Genomic DNA, 14,330 nt, shown 5'->3' on the forward strand with positions numbered 1-14,330 from the left:
TGCTTTTCTGGTTAAGTTTCAGATTCCTTATCCAGAACTGGTAATTTCTAGTTCTCCCAAGAACGCATTCAGAGCAATTTAATTTTGGTTCCCCTGATGCATGCAGCTAAAGTTTAATTAATCTAAGTATAGATTGCAACACTTAGCAAGACTGGGACTCCTGAACTAAAAACCAAAGTCTGCTGTCTCAGAATTAAGGGGTATTTCTCACTGTGAGCTGCATGGAAGCAGGTAAAGCAGCCAGTTATGCCAACAGGAAGTAGAGAGTATGTTGCTAGTGATTCAAATGCTCTCCTGAAGCACACTATTTGCTTAATTCTAAGCATGGCTTTCTTCATCAGCTCCTGTTAATGAGAATAGGCTTTGGACTTGGGTTCCCCCTCCAAACCAGATCTGCACTAGGAATATAGAAAATAACACAAATTCATTCAAATACATAGGCTGCTCCAAAAGTAACGCTTCCCATTTATTTCCATGGAAACCACAACAAAGAGCACACTAGCTGATAGAGCAAATTCTCAGCTACAAAACATTTCAACATAGTCACCACTATCAGCTATGCCTTTTTGCCAGCTATGAACAAGAGCCTGCAGTGCCACACTCAAAAGCCTGCATGGCCATCCAGAACGTGGCTTGTCTTTCATGTCACTGTCACCACTGCTGAATGCACCACCCACCGCTCGCTGTGCTGATGCCCACTGGCTCATCAGTGGGTGCCATTTTTTCCCACACGAAGGATTTGGTGACACACCTCTGCTTCCTATGCACGTCAATGTCAGACACCAGTCTGTCAGACCGCCCCTCTGCTGCCATCTGTCACACAGCAACAACATGCAAGGGAATATTGGTGGGATGGTTCAACTTGTACTGCCATACCATCAACACCCAACTCTGACATCATGGGCCAACACAATAAAATGGGAGGCATTACTTTCAGAGCTGCCCTCATATGTGCCATGAAAAGAAACAAAAAGCAATACAGAAGATGCAACAGACTTTTACATTTATTTATGCTCTTTCACTATCAGCAGTTAAAAGCAACATGTTTATTTTGTTACGAGTACTTCATGATCTCCACTAACTCCAATCCTACTCAATGTAATTTTAAATGACCCTACTAATGCACTGTGCTAATGGAACTTGCCACAGAAGAAAGACTTATAAATACATACATACAAGCTTTTATTGTTCTAATGAATATTTATCTTAACCCTCTTCACTCTACTAGCACTACCTGACTGCTTAGCAACTCTGTGATTCTGTGCTATACCGTATGCAACTACAAGGAAAATAAGCCTGATGTGGCCATTTAAAGATAAAACCATGGTTTAAGGAGGGCTGGTTTTTCCAGAAGCATTATCATCCGTTACTCAGTGAGGAAGGTATACTCATTTTGTCTGGAATTATACCAAATATGGGAATAAGCATTCACTGTTCTTTTGTTTCCTTTCAAGTGCTCCTAGAATGAACCAAGAATAAGAGCACAAATTAAAATACAGGAAGAAACCACTGCTGGTCATCAACTTATTCTGCATACTGAGATCAGGTCTCTAGGGACTGGGTGTGCTGGTATTTCAGACACTAAGAGCCCTAGAACCAGAAATCCTACTTACCACTAGAACAGCTTTAAAGAGTAGTACCCATGGGAATAGCTCTAAGAACTCTGGAAAAGCCAGCTGGGTAACTGGCACTGTAAATTCCTTTCCATATAAAAGCTGAAAAGTTAACAGTACTATTTATCTACACAGAATAATCAGTCCCATTCTGTACTACTGCATGCTGCTTAAGTTTAACCACTTTGTAGCCTCACAATTGGTTCAACTGACATATTCCTGAGACTGAGGCCGAGATCAGTGAAGTCTGTGAAGTTCTGAGGAGAACTGTCTGTGTGAAGGCAGCTTTAAGCTACAGCAGATGAGCCTCTGTCATCGTATGTTATGGTTTGGAAAATAAGTCCAATTTCAGTTGAACCAAATTTCAATTTAATTAACTGTAGAGCATCGTACATACTGATTTAATTGCTATTTAAAGCAAATATCAAATTGGGCAAATTACTTTTGCCAGTAGGCTGGATCTAGTTCTTTATTGCCATACAGATACAAATTATTACACAGTGCTGTAAGACAAGAACGACTGCAACAGACAATTACCCTTAAGTCATTTAAAACAACAGATTAGCATTTGGGCTCATGGAGGCAGTTACTGAGCTCAAGGGACCCAACACAGCCTAAGTTTCACACTCAAGCACTATGCCCTTTTTCACTTGAGTAGGTATGCTTCTAATTGATCAGCTCAATACCTATCCCTGTCCTCTCAAAGGAAAGAAGCTTTGACCTCTGTAATCACAACCCAATGCAGAGACTGCAACAGCACCAGAAAACAACAGCAGTGGCCTCGCCTACAATGAAGTCATCTTGCCTCCTCCCACATAACTTTGCTTTAAAGTCCAGTTTTTGTTCATTAAGGGCCAAATCCTAAATCAGACCTCAGTAGAAGTATGCAGTGTCACATCTGAATCTCTGAACATTTGAGTTCATTTCTCTTCCTAGCCACGTCAAGCTTAATTCAGTCTTTCAAAATAAAAATACACCCACACAACCCACAACAAATAGCACAGTCCATAGAAGTTACTGCAACTCCAACTTTAAGAGCCCAGACTTCTTGCTGCTAGTCCATTCCCATGAAGTGGGGTCTCCAAAGAATGACATGAGTCTTCACTGCGTGCTGGGAAGCAGAACATAACCCTCAGAAGCACACTGTGCCCTGTCACAATTAGCTGGAAGAAAAATGTTCCTCCTCACACCAGCACCATCCCTGACTGCCACAGCCAGCACACACTGGCTCTACCAGGACCTCCTGGTACTACAGAAGAAGCAGGAAGATGCTTTGAAGAGCCACCAGTCGCTGCAGTGCAAGTAAAAGGAGTAAAAGGCCAACAACACACAGACCACTCAGGACCCAACTGATGAATTTTTAACACTCCTCCCACAAGCATCTCTTCAGGCTTAATAGTGCTACTGCACTGAGGTAGGCCCACACGTTCACCCCCAAACAGGGCCATCCACCCACAAAAGGTCACCTCACACCATCTGCCCAAGTTGTGCAGGTTACACACAACAGCCACAATCTGAACTGCCCTGCCCTAAGAAGTTATTTTGACTTTTGCACTGCAGTGACCAGAATATTTTGGTAGGAATCTTTGGCTTGCTGAATCTAGCAATTACTGGCCAAGATAGTAGCTCCCAGTATGTATTTAAAGTCAAGGGGAAGCACCGAAAAAGGCCTGGGAGACTACCAACAGAACAGCAACAGGAAACACAGCTGTGAATCAGGCCCAGTTTACAGGGCAAGGGAGCTGAAGCAGAAATTTAGCTGAAATAATCCTGTACTTAATTAAACTACTTTTGCATTTTAATTTACAGTCAAATATCTTTTCTTCAATTTTATTCCTGATTTGCTTGAATCCATAAGTCTACACAAACAGCTGCAGCAGGGTATTCTGCCCATCGAGGTGGTGGATGCCTCGTCCCTGGAGACAGGCACAGGCTGGACCAGGCACTGAGCACCCCGACTCCTGCTCATGGCAGGGGACATTAACAGTACCTTCCAATTCAAATGATTCTATGGTATGTGGTATAGAAGCCATGTGTTACAAAGTCATATATAATAAATCAGGCTTTACACTACCAAGAGTTTTAATTGCCGCAGAAAACATCCGAATTTTCCTCAACAGAAATACTGTGTCTAGTCTGTGAACTGCTTCCACAAGATCTGTACTATCAAGAATCAACATGAAGATCACAAAAGTAGAAATGATACAGTGATCTAATGCAACAGATCTCCGACTAATCAGTTTGTTCCCTAGATGACAGAGTTCTACCACTAGCTTGTTCAAAAACACCAGATTTCTTGATCCATACTTAGATGGCAATCAACCTGGGTAGGAAACAAGAAACAAAAGAGCCAATGCCGCATGAATTTGTGCAATTATTAGGAAAATATTGTAGAATTACTGCGTAATTCAGAGTAGGTAGACAGCAAAGTACCCCAGTGCTGAAAAACACACAAGTGCATGGACCCACAGCTTCTATCCCTTCCGGAATGAAGCTCATCAAGTTGGAAAAACCTCACTTAACTATATCTGTACCAAAAGCATGACTCTTCAAATACTGTTTTCTTATATTTAAAGAAAGGAGAAATGTGTACGTGGAACACAATCAGAATCAAATGACTCCACAACTGACCAATGCACAAACTGAATTTTTCTCATACTGAAAGAAAACAAGTGCTCTCACTTCAGGGCATGCATTTGCCTTTGAGTACCACAAAATGGCTGTTAAGATTAGATCCAATGAAAATACAAGCTCTTAAGCTTCAATACAGTTTAAAAACACTGCTTGCACTTAAAAAATGAAATACTTTACAGTTCATATACCAAAACATCTGTAATCAGTAGCCCAAAAATTGAGTATGTATGTAAAGGAGCTCAGTGCTCATCCAGAGATGTACAATAGCTCAAAGAAAACAACAGTATTTACTGCATTATCACATAGGACAACCTTTGTCCTGGGAACCTTCCCACCAGCCCAGCCCAGCCAGACAGCACTTGCATGCCAAAAAGCTATTGGCATGCAGAGGTTGCAGCCTAATAGACCAGACTTGAGACACGATAGCAGTATTTGAAAAAGAACTCAAAATCCTCTGAACTAGCATAATTAACCTACAAAGCTGGAGTAGCACAGGGTTAAGATTCATCTGCAAAAGCAAATTCGGAAGTGCTCGGGCATTGCACAGACTTGTATCCCTCAAGGCAGAAAAAAAAAACAAAAAGAAATTCTTGACTACTGCTTGGCAATGCAAATGTATTACTGACAAAACGGCCCAATTTCCATCCTCTGTATTCATGCTATTAGCAATATGCGGCTCAAAGCACAGGAAAAGACATAAATCAGTACAAAAATAACAGCAAGCAACGGTGAATGGCCTAGAATTTAAAGCCTCTCAAACGCTGTGGAATGTTAGATTGAAAACAGAAGACTCTCATAGGTGCTGGATCAAACATCTGGCAGCGTGTTACTTCATAAGACATGAGCGTGAAAGATTTAAAATCTCGAGTGTTAGGAACATTTGCCAGAGTGGAGATGCCATATTTTACAAGTGATATCAGGCTGCACTGCTCAGACTTGACCACGGCTTCCACACTTAAATTAGACGCGGCTGACAGAAAACTGGTTGCAGACTCACGCTCAGCTGATGAAGGTGATTCAGTGAGTGGTTCAGTGAGCTGGCAGAGAAAAACCCTCACACTTCCTGTTCGGGAACAAGTGCTTCTAGTCACTACAAGACTGCTAGCTCTGTCTGCAGGGTGCCAAAAACACATTTATTTAGACTTTGGATTGCTGAACAAAGCATCGAAACAGCTTCGAGAGGAACGTGGCTTTGTTTAAAGCATTTTCGTTCCGTTTTTTAGTGAGGTAGGTTAAATAAATACCCAGCCCTCATCATCCCACCTCAAGTGGGTGTGCTGTCACCTTCCGCATTGCTGCCAACAGCCAGAAGCCACTTCCACCAGGGATACCTGCGGCAGCTGAAGTCACACAGCTGGCAGGAAAGAAGCATGTGGACCTGTGGGCAGCGTGCTGCACTTCAAGCCTGTAACAACTGAGAAGCACACTGAAGGTCTGCTAACTCCTAAATGAACTTGTCAGTGTAGGACAGGTGTTGAACTTGTTTTCTTATGCCAGTAGACAACTCCTCAGACATCACAGTTCCCCTCAAATGTCCTTTCCAATAAGCACCACTCCAACTGAAGACACTCCGACTCATACTCAACTACCTACACTGCCTTCCCTGACAGCTCTTCACCGGCTTCACTCAAAAGAACAGTCTCAGCTTCAAGTCAAAACTTAAAAACCTGGGCAGCTCATGAACCCAACGCACCGATAGATTTAACAGCAGCTAAACATCTGTCTTTGAAAAGGGACCCTTAACCACCCCTCCCGCTGGGCTATTTACACACATCTTGAGCTCAGATGTACTTGCTGCTGTACATGAAGGGTTAACTCCAGGCCCATGCACACATTTATACTGAGCACGTTTTATTATGTAAGGATCACCATCCAGAAATACTTCACCCTCAGGAAGAAACCTTTTCCCCCACAGCAATGACTTGGTCAAGCTGCAACAGGGCGCTGCCCAGACACCACTGCACACCTGCTCTCCCCAAAGGGCACTGCACTGCCACAGAGGTGGGGCAGGAGAAAGGAAGTCAGGAGGTGGGGCACAGGAGAGCTGGGTGAGGATGAGTCAGGAGGTGAGCAACAGCCGCACTTCCTGGGCAGGACAGCCAGAGCATCTCAGGAACGCAATGGATGCAGGAGGTGGGAGCAGCTGAACCCAGCTGAAAGGCAGCTCCTACAGCAGAGACCACAGCGTGACAGGCTGCTGTGCTGGGATGAGGGCCCAGCGAGGAGAGCTCAAGGCCCAGTCAACTCAGAACAAAGCAGCTCTTGCTTCTGATATCACAACAGGGAGAAAGTGTGTTGACTGTAGCATTTCTCTGATACTTTTGAATACTTTTATGCCCATGTAATAGAAATAACAGAAATAACAGAAGCTGAACAACACACAACAGGTAACAGAGTCCACTGGTTGCAAGCTGCAAGTAGCCCACGCAGCTGTAATACTTCCACACTCCCAAGTAGCAAAGGCACTTCCATGAGGGTAATAACACTGCAGTCTGCCAAGGAGCTTCTTGGATAACTGGACAACAGGGAAGCAACTGAGCTCCAACAGATAAGAATAGGTTTAAGAGAACTTGTATGAGGTTTCCCTCCAAAGGGCCTAGCCCTGGGTGCTGATGTAAGCCTCTCTCATACTGCTTAATCAAGATCTTGAATATGCAAAGTGTCTTTGTTCAGAAAGTCAATAACAACACAAGTCAGTGTTCCCTCGCCAAGGTAGGCCTGATGTTTCTAGGTCTGCACAGGGGTTGGGCTGTTTTTGTAAAACAAACATACCCACCAGTTCTGAGAACCGCTGCTTTGATTCCCCTCCCCCCCCCCCCCCCCCCAAGTTCCGAGCAGTTAGCTCCCAGAACAACTGCTTTTTACTCAGGCACAAAATCCCCTCTAACGCAGCTTTAATGCTGCCCAGTAGCAGCACACCATCTACATCTAGAAACCAGGTTCAAAAAAAAACCAGACTGATGTATTGCATTACAACAGCAGTTTAGAAAAAGGAATCTGACTGATCTGTCACATATAAGCCACGTGTTGTGGCAGCAACCAGAACCAAAAGGTAAGCAAGAAATCTGACAACAAATAAGCTGACATGGTAAGTGTGATCCCAGGCGGGTCTCCATCAGCAGAACCACTGCAATTTATGCCAGAACACTGCATTTTAAGCACAGTAAGCTCATTCCCAGGGTTACACAAGGTCCCTGGCAAAGTAAATACAAGAGCCTAAAATTTAGCAAGAAAGATGACCTCTTACCTTTTCATTCCCTTCCTCACCAGATGCTGCAACCGAATTCAATTAGGTTTTACTGAGACAAAGGATTCTTTTGTAGACCCAAATATTTACACGTTAATTGCTATACATTAGTAATACATACAATCTCAAGTGGCAGATCTAAACACGCAAACATTTCCGATGCTGAAACCAGGAACAGAAATATACAAGAAATCCTCTCTCCTCAGATGTAACCTGAACATGGCCAGCATCACCTTTACCATCAGTATCACTGTCTTCATTCCTAGAAGCTGAGAAGAAATCAAACTGGTATTGCCGAAAGAAAACTAAATAGTTAATATCACTATAAAAGGAGCTGGAGAAAACCTCTCCAAAGATGTGTGCAACTGCTTCATGCTTCAAGTGTGACAGTGTACCTCTAGATGAGATTATTGCTAACGTTCTTACTGAGACCTTTTTGGGGAACAGGCAAGTTGAGGTGACACTTTCACCTGCTGCCTTTCACAGCAGCTCAAAGACCATCTCAGCTTTCCCCTCCCACTGTGCGGCAATGCCTTAAGAGCAGGCAGTAAGACCGGGGCAAGTTATCCCTTACTTCAAGGGAAATGCCTGTAAAGAGTTTAGTTACAAGCTACTAATGCCATTCTCACCCCATTTCCCTCACTAAAAAGTAGTCACACATTGGGAAGTAAAATTAAAAAAAAAAAGCAATTCTGGAAGGCAAAGACTTGGGAAGGTGTTTGGGATGTACATAATATACAGTCACATGTTTAGCTTTTACCAGCAGCCAAAGTTGCATATGGGCATGTTCTGCCTACATTAATGTTTTCTTTAGTCTGCTAACATGCACCATATATCCAATAAGATGTTCTTGAGGTCCAGACCAGCAAGAAGCAGAGAGAAAATGCTTAGTACAGATTTAAACCAAACTCAAGAATGAATCGCTAGTTTTGCTACTGAACATGCTACTGTGTTTTGCTCTATTTTATGTATCAGCCAGACAGGAATACCATATAGCTGGAAGATTTTCCTGTGAATGCACCTCTAGACATAATGCAAAGCACATGCTGCTGCCCTCCCTGCTATCCCACTTTTGGCAGAGAGCAAGGCTGGAGCTTATGCTACTGTCTGCAGCACCAGACAGGAAAGCACTCTTCAAATACAGAAACATCAGTGTCTTGCCTGAGAATTTCATGCAGGAAGAAAATGTAAGACAGTATATGGTCCCTTACACAAGCTATTTTAGGATGAAACCCTGAAGCCAAGCAAGTCTTTTCAGGGCAACTAAGAACTGCTATTTCTGCAGACTTTCCTGAGCACTATGTGTAACCAAGACATGCTCGGCATCATGATTGAGTGATACATATTTGACCTCTACTCATATCAAGCTGTGTTGAAATCAGTCATCATCTGGTTCCAAGGCCCTGCCATGGGCAGAGTTGCCACCTCCCTCATCAGGCTGCTGAGGGCCCCATCCAACCTGGCTGTGAACACTCCTAAGGATGGGGCGTTTATAGCTTCTCCAGGCAGCCTGTACCAGGGCCTCACCAAGAATTCTTTCCTTACAGATATTAAGAGGAAATCACTGCCCAGAGAGTCTATGGATGCCCCAGCACTGGATGCAGCTAAGACAAAGTTGGTTGGGGTCTTGGGCAGCCTGATCTGGAGGCTGGCAATCCTGCTCACATAATGGCATGGAACTCAGATGATCGTTCAGGTCCCTCCCAGCCATTCTGTGATTCTACAATCTTGAATTTAAAAAGCAAAGTTTAACAAAAGGAACGCATTCCAGTAGTTATCAGGTGTTCCTTAAAGCTGTCAGCTGTAGGGCAGTTTCACCCTGCTGTTTCTCACTCCCACCTCATACTGCAGCACACAGCCACAGAACAGCTCACCCATTCCATGACTGCGGAACTCCTGAAACCACACCATTAACCAGATATAGATATTGACCTGGATTAAAAATAAACCAGCAGAAAAGAGCACACACACTGCTAAGCTGCACGCAGCTGCGTGGCCCCACCAGCAGACCTAAGGAGAGAGATGCACAATGGCTGAAAGAGGAATATCTGCACAAGTGTCACCATCACATGCTCTGCTGTATCAAAGTGCCCAAACAGCATAAAACAAATGCATCTGATGTCAGCTCTAGCATTTTTCCCTCTCCAAAGAAATCAAAGCTGTCAAGAGAAAAAAAAAAAAAAAGGGGAAATAACTTTTCAAACAGCAGAGAAAAGCATATAAAGTTTCAGGATGTGAGCGCTGTGATTCATATTGGTAAGCGGCCATCAGAAATCTCGGCAGACAGCCCTGCTGCCAGCTGGTTACACAGGGCTACCTGCTGAAGGGTCACCAACCTGGGGAGAGGTCTGAGACAAAGCAGTACTCATAGAACAACAGTCTTTGCTGGTTCGATTGTAAGAGCTGCATAAGGACAATCACAGAAGTACTGCTCCTGGAATTCAGGACTACTTCAATCGCGAATCAAAACCACAAGAGCGGCCCGAACAGCTCCCAGAGGAGGGGATCTTGTGGGAGACATTAATTCCTTCTGTTGGACAAAGTAAAATTGGTTCAGCGCGTCACCACTTAGTTACACGTATTTACCTGCACCATACTTTAATTCAACCCTTTTATTGCAAGGGAACCGCTGGGGCCCATTGCAAACTGACCGTAAGGAGAGGTGTGCTGATCCGAGCAGCACCGGCAGCGGTCGGACAGCCCGGGCACCAGGCAGCCCCGGCCTCACCCAGCGCTCAGCTACAGCTGCACAGCAATCACCGCCGGGAGCCCACAGCTGCCACAGCCACCCCTGACGTAAGGAGCGCCACGGAACAAAGGTGAGGGTAAGAGCTGATTGCGATCTCCAGGTAAACAATCAGCTCACGGCCAGCACACGGGCCTCTCCCTCACTAACCCCCTCACCGAGAGCAGGGCTGCAACGGTCGGGGAGCCGACCCCTCCACGGGGACAGGAATCCCGGCTCCCCGAGCCCCGCAGCGCTGTATTTGCACAGCGAACGACGGAGCCCCGACCGCCGCCGGGCACAGGTGTGCGGAGCCGCGCCCGGGCAGGTGGGGCTGGGGGGAGGGGAAGTCCGAGCGCAGCCCGAGCTGGAGCAGCACAAGCACAAAAGTTTTTTCTTCTTTTTTTAAAGCGCCTCTACTCAGATCTTCAGCTCCACTTCAGAGCCCTGAGCTCATAACCAATGACTCACATCCAGCCCGGTTTGTTACCACACCGGAGTTCTCACTACTTACTCCAAGTCCTCCGCGCAGAGAATCAGGGTCACACCTGCGTTACTCCGAAACCTATGACGAACCCCGGGGATGACGAGCAAGACAGACTGGGCTGCGGACCCCGGCCCGCCGCGGCCCTCACCGCCCGCCCGGCAGCTCGCGGAGCGGACCGTCCCCGGCACGACGCCGGGGGCACCCGGACCCGGCACAGCCCAACGCCCCGGAACGGGGAGCTCCGAGCCCCGCCGGCGTCGCTCTTCACCGGACGCGGGACTCGGCTCGACGGCGGCACCGCGCACACCCCGCGCCCCCCCCCCCCCCGGCGGGACCCCGCGGAACGCGCCGCCCCGACCCGCTCCTACCATCGCGGCTCCCGCGCTGCGCTGCCCACGGCTCCGCTCAGACGCGCCGGCGCCCCGGGACGGACGGGACCGGCGGCGGGACCGCCCCCCGCGCGCGGGGCGGTGCGGCCGGGAGGGGCGGGGCGCGCTGCGGCTCGCGGCAGACGGGGCAGGGCCGAGCAGCGCGGGCGGCTGCCCCTTCCCGGCCGCGCGGGCGCCGTGTCCATAAATGGAGAACTCGGCGCGGCGCAGCCAATGGCCGCGAGCCGGAACGTCATTCCCTGAGGGAATCCCGCCGCGGCCCCTCGCGCCCCGCCCGCCGCCCTGCGGGGCCCGGCGGCACCGGGAGCGCCGCGCCGATGTCGCCGTCCCGCACGAACGCACCCGCGGGGCCGGCCCGTGTCGGCCCGCCGGAAGGCGCACAACTTTTTGCCGCGTGCCCCTCGCGAGCGGAAAAGCCGGGCGGCTCCCGCTGCCAGCGCCGCTCCCGGGCCACGGGGCGGTTATAGCGGCGATACCGCAGCCCGGCGGTCGGAGCGCCCGGCAGCTCCTCTCCGTCCGTCCGTCCGGAGCGCTCGGCAAAGCGCTCCCGGCAGGTGCACGGCTGATTATTTCTGCATCGTTCTCTACTGCTGGCAATAGGCAGAGAACAAAAGCCACACCGCGCTCAGACCAAACCGGTGTGCCTGGGGCTGCGATGAAAAACAGCGAAGAGCTGCGAGCATCCAGAGAGCGTGAATAGGGGAGGCATGGCAAAAGGAAGCCATGCAGGCATTACTGGCTCTTCTGATTGCTACGGATGCGGGTGTTTGTAACGCCTAGTTTGCAGTTGTGTGTACCTACACGTGGGCATCTTTGTAACAAGTTATGAAGAAAAGCACATAAGTTACATTGCAGAAGGAAACTCAAGAAGCGTCTCAGCACAGGACAGCCAGCTGGGAGCGGTGCTGCTGGGGCCCGGCTGCTCCCCAAGCACTCCCAGAGGACTGCTAACAAAAATGTTAGGGCCAAAGGTGTCTGTGCTCTGCTCTGCTCCAACCTTTTGCCTTGCGTGCACCAAGCACAGTCTATTTCACAATAAACTCTTTTCATGCCTTTAAGCACAGCGGTTTACTTCTGCCTGTTTTAACGATAAACATGGAATTCCCAGGCTGGCTGTATGGAGTGAATGGCACTTATTCACCACCCAGCCCAGCAGCAGGGAGGTATTTCCCTTATGATGCCCGCAGTGCGGCCAGCGTGCCTGAGCTGCTCTGGCCAACCTGCACTGTGCTCAGCTGGGGAAGGCGGCACTCACCCATGTTTGCATCTGAAGGGACTCCAGCAGTCCTAAGGAGGAACCTGCACCTAGAGAACCTGCACACCTCTGCACACTGCTCCCTGCGTGTGCCCAGCAGCTCTGGGCAGGAGCTGGGCTGGTGCTGAGCAGCTACAAACCAAACTGTAGGCAAAGGTACCACCTCTGGGAGCACCGTGGAATGAATCTGTCCCTGCTCTACCTTCTAAAAAGGTGTTCTGTGGCTCCCGAAAGAAAGAGCCCTAATGAGAGCAATCAATCTGCTAAAGATCTGAAGCTATAATGCAACAGGTGCTGCCCTGACCTTTAATTGACAAACACAGATGGCAGTGAGGAAAAAAATAAAGACATTACTGCTTTTCAAATATATTTTGAGTAAGTTTTCCAAACCACGTATTTGTGTTCCCTTGATCAGAATAATTTCATTAATCATTTAATTAATGCCTGAAGGCCACTCACGTGTGGCTTAATGCCATTAGCAAAGCACCATCCACACAGAAAGCTGGTATTTGTTATAAAGATGAAGGATCCACGTCATAGGAAAACAAATGGCATTAGACTGAGGACACTTAACAAATCCATCGCAGATATTTCTGCTGCATCTGCTTTCCAAAGAACAAACACAGGCTTCATCAGTCTTCACGTTTTCTGCTGAAGTGCAGCAGGCTGCATTGTGCCCTCAGTTACGCTCTGTGGATGCACAGCGCTACTGGCAGAACATGAAACAAGGATTCAACACTTCTTGTGAAATACAGGCAGAAATAAATGGCAAATACAAAACAAAACCAGAAGGGCTGACATTAAATGCAGCAGCATCACATCAGTGATTAGGACAGGCTTTCCATGCAGGACAGCAGCAGTGAAACTCCTTTCTCTACCAACATTGTCCATCCCCAACCCCCCAAGCTGGCCTCACACTGGAAGGAAGCACGCTGCTTGGTGCTCTGACATAACAACAGAGGAGCACAGGAATGAGGCCAGCAGCCTCTTCCACCTGTTTCTCTGAGGAGCATCTCATAGCTCTTTTACTTCAGGGCCCATTAAGAGAAGCCTCAGACTTAAGAGAGACTCCAAATTCATGAAGGTGAATCTTTCTCCAGCTGCAAACCAAGAGGTACAGGTGGGTGTTGTTCTCAGGGCTAGCAGATTTATTTTCTTGAAAGTTTCTATTTGGTCATTATCAATTACGCTGAAGATATAATAACATCAAATACAAGAGCTTAGCACTGCTTTAGTCAGATGCATCAGGGAAGCCATGCAAGTATAGAAGTAACGGCCTTTGCCAACACACACTGACAGCAGTTTCTGTACAGGTCAGAGGGATGCTCTCCCCAGTGCCCCATTCCCAGCAGCCTGGCTGCAGGGCTCAGTGCTGTTGCCCACCCCAGGGCCTGCACTGCTGCATGCTGCTGCCAAGGCAAAGCCTGCACAGAGAGGTGCTGAGCACAGGCACACGGCTCAATGCTAACCACCATGCTGCAGGAAGGACAAGCTGCTGGTTTGTCTTTAACACAAAATAGCCTTAGCTGATCTACTGCAGGTAATGCTTTGCTTTTATGCTCAGCCCCTACAGTCATATACATACATAAGAGAATAGATATCCATGCAGTTCTTCAACAAGAAAAACCCTGAACCAGGTGCCTGACAACCACACAGCTGCATGAAGTTAACAAGGCATTTTCAGGGCCAGAGACAGCACCTGTGTACTCAATGAACCCAGTGAGGTCAGCAGAAGTTCGGTGTTGGGAGCTGACAACAGCCCCTGTGGGGAAACCAGTCATGGGGCAACGCCAAGCTCTGCACAATGCTGCACAGTGGGTGGGCAGCAACAAAAAGGGAACCACGAGTGGTTCTGGTTGGGTGTAAAGGGAACGTCCCCATGTGCTGCCAGCAGGCTGTGGAACCATTACCTCTGGTAGCTTTTAGCAGGAGCAGATCCTGGCCCCAAGAGTGCAGCTACGTGGAACAGGAGCTGAATAA

At 47.8% G+C, this 14,330-nt stretch overlaps 1 protein-coding gene across 1 annotated transcript in view; it reads right to left on the minus strand.

Annotated features, from left to right (window-relative positions):
- MYO1E (myosin IE) overlaps positions 1-11,331 on the minus strand; it is an 84,076-nt gene extending 72,745 nt beyond the window's left edge. The window contains 2 exon segments of the mRNA XM_072345869.1: positions 11,075-11,263; positions 11,266-11,331. Coding sequence (XP_072201970.1) covers positions 11,075-11,263; positions 11,266-11,331 — 255 coding nt within the window.
- Between the last annotated feature and the right edge of the window lie 2,999 nt (positions 11,332-14,330).

This window comes from Excalfactoria chinensis, chromosome 10, assembly GCF_039878825.1.
Source record: "Excalfactoria chinensis isolate bCotChi1 chromosome 10, bCotChi1.hap2, whole genome shotgun sequence".
NCBI lineage: Eukaryota > Metazoa > Chordata > Aves > Galliformes > Phasianidae > Excalfactoria > Excalfactoria chinensis.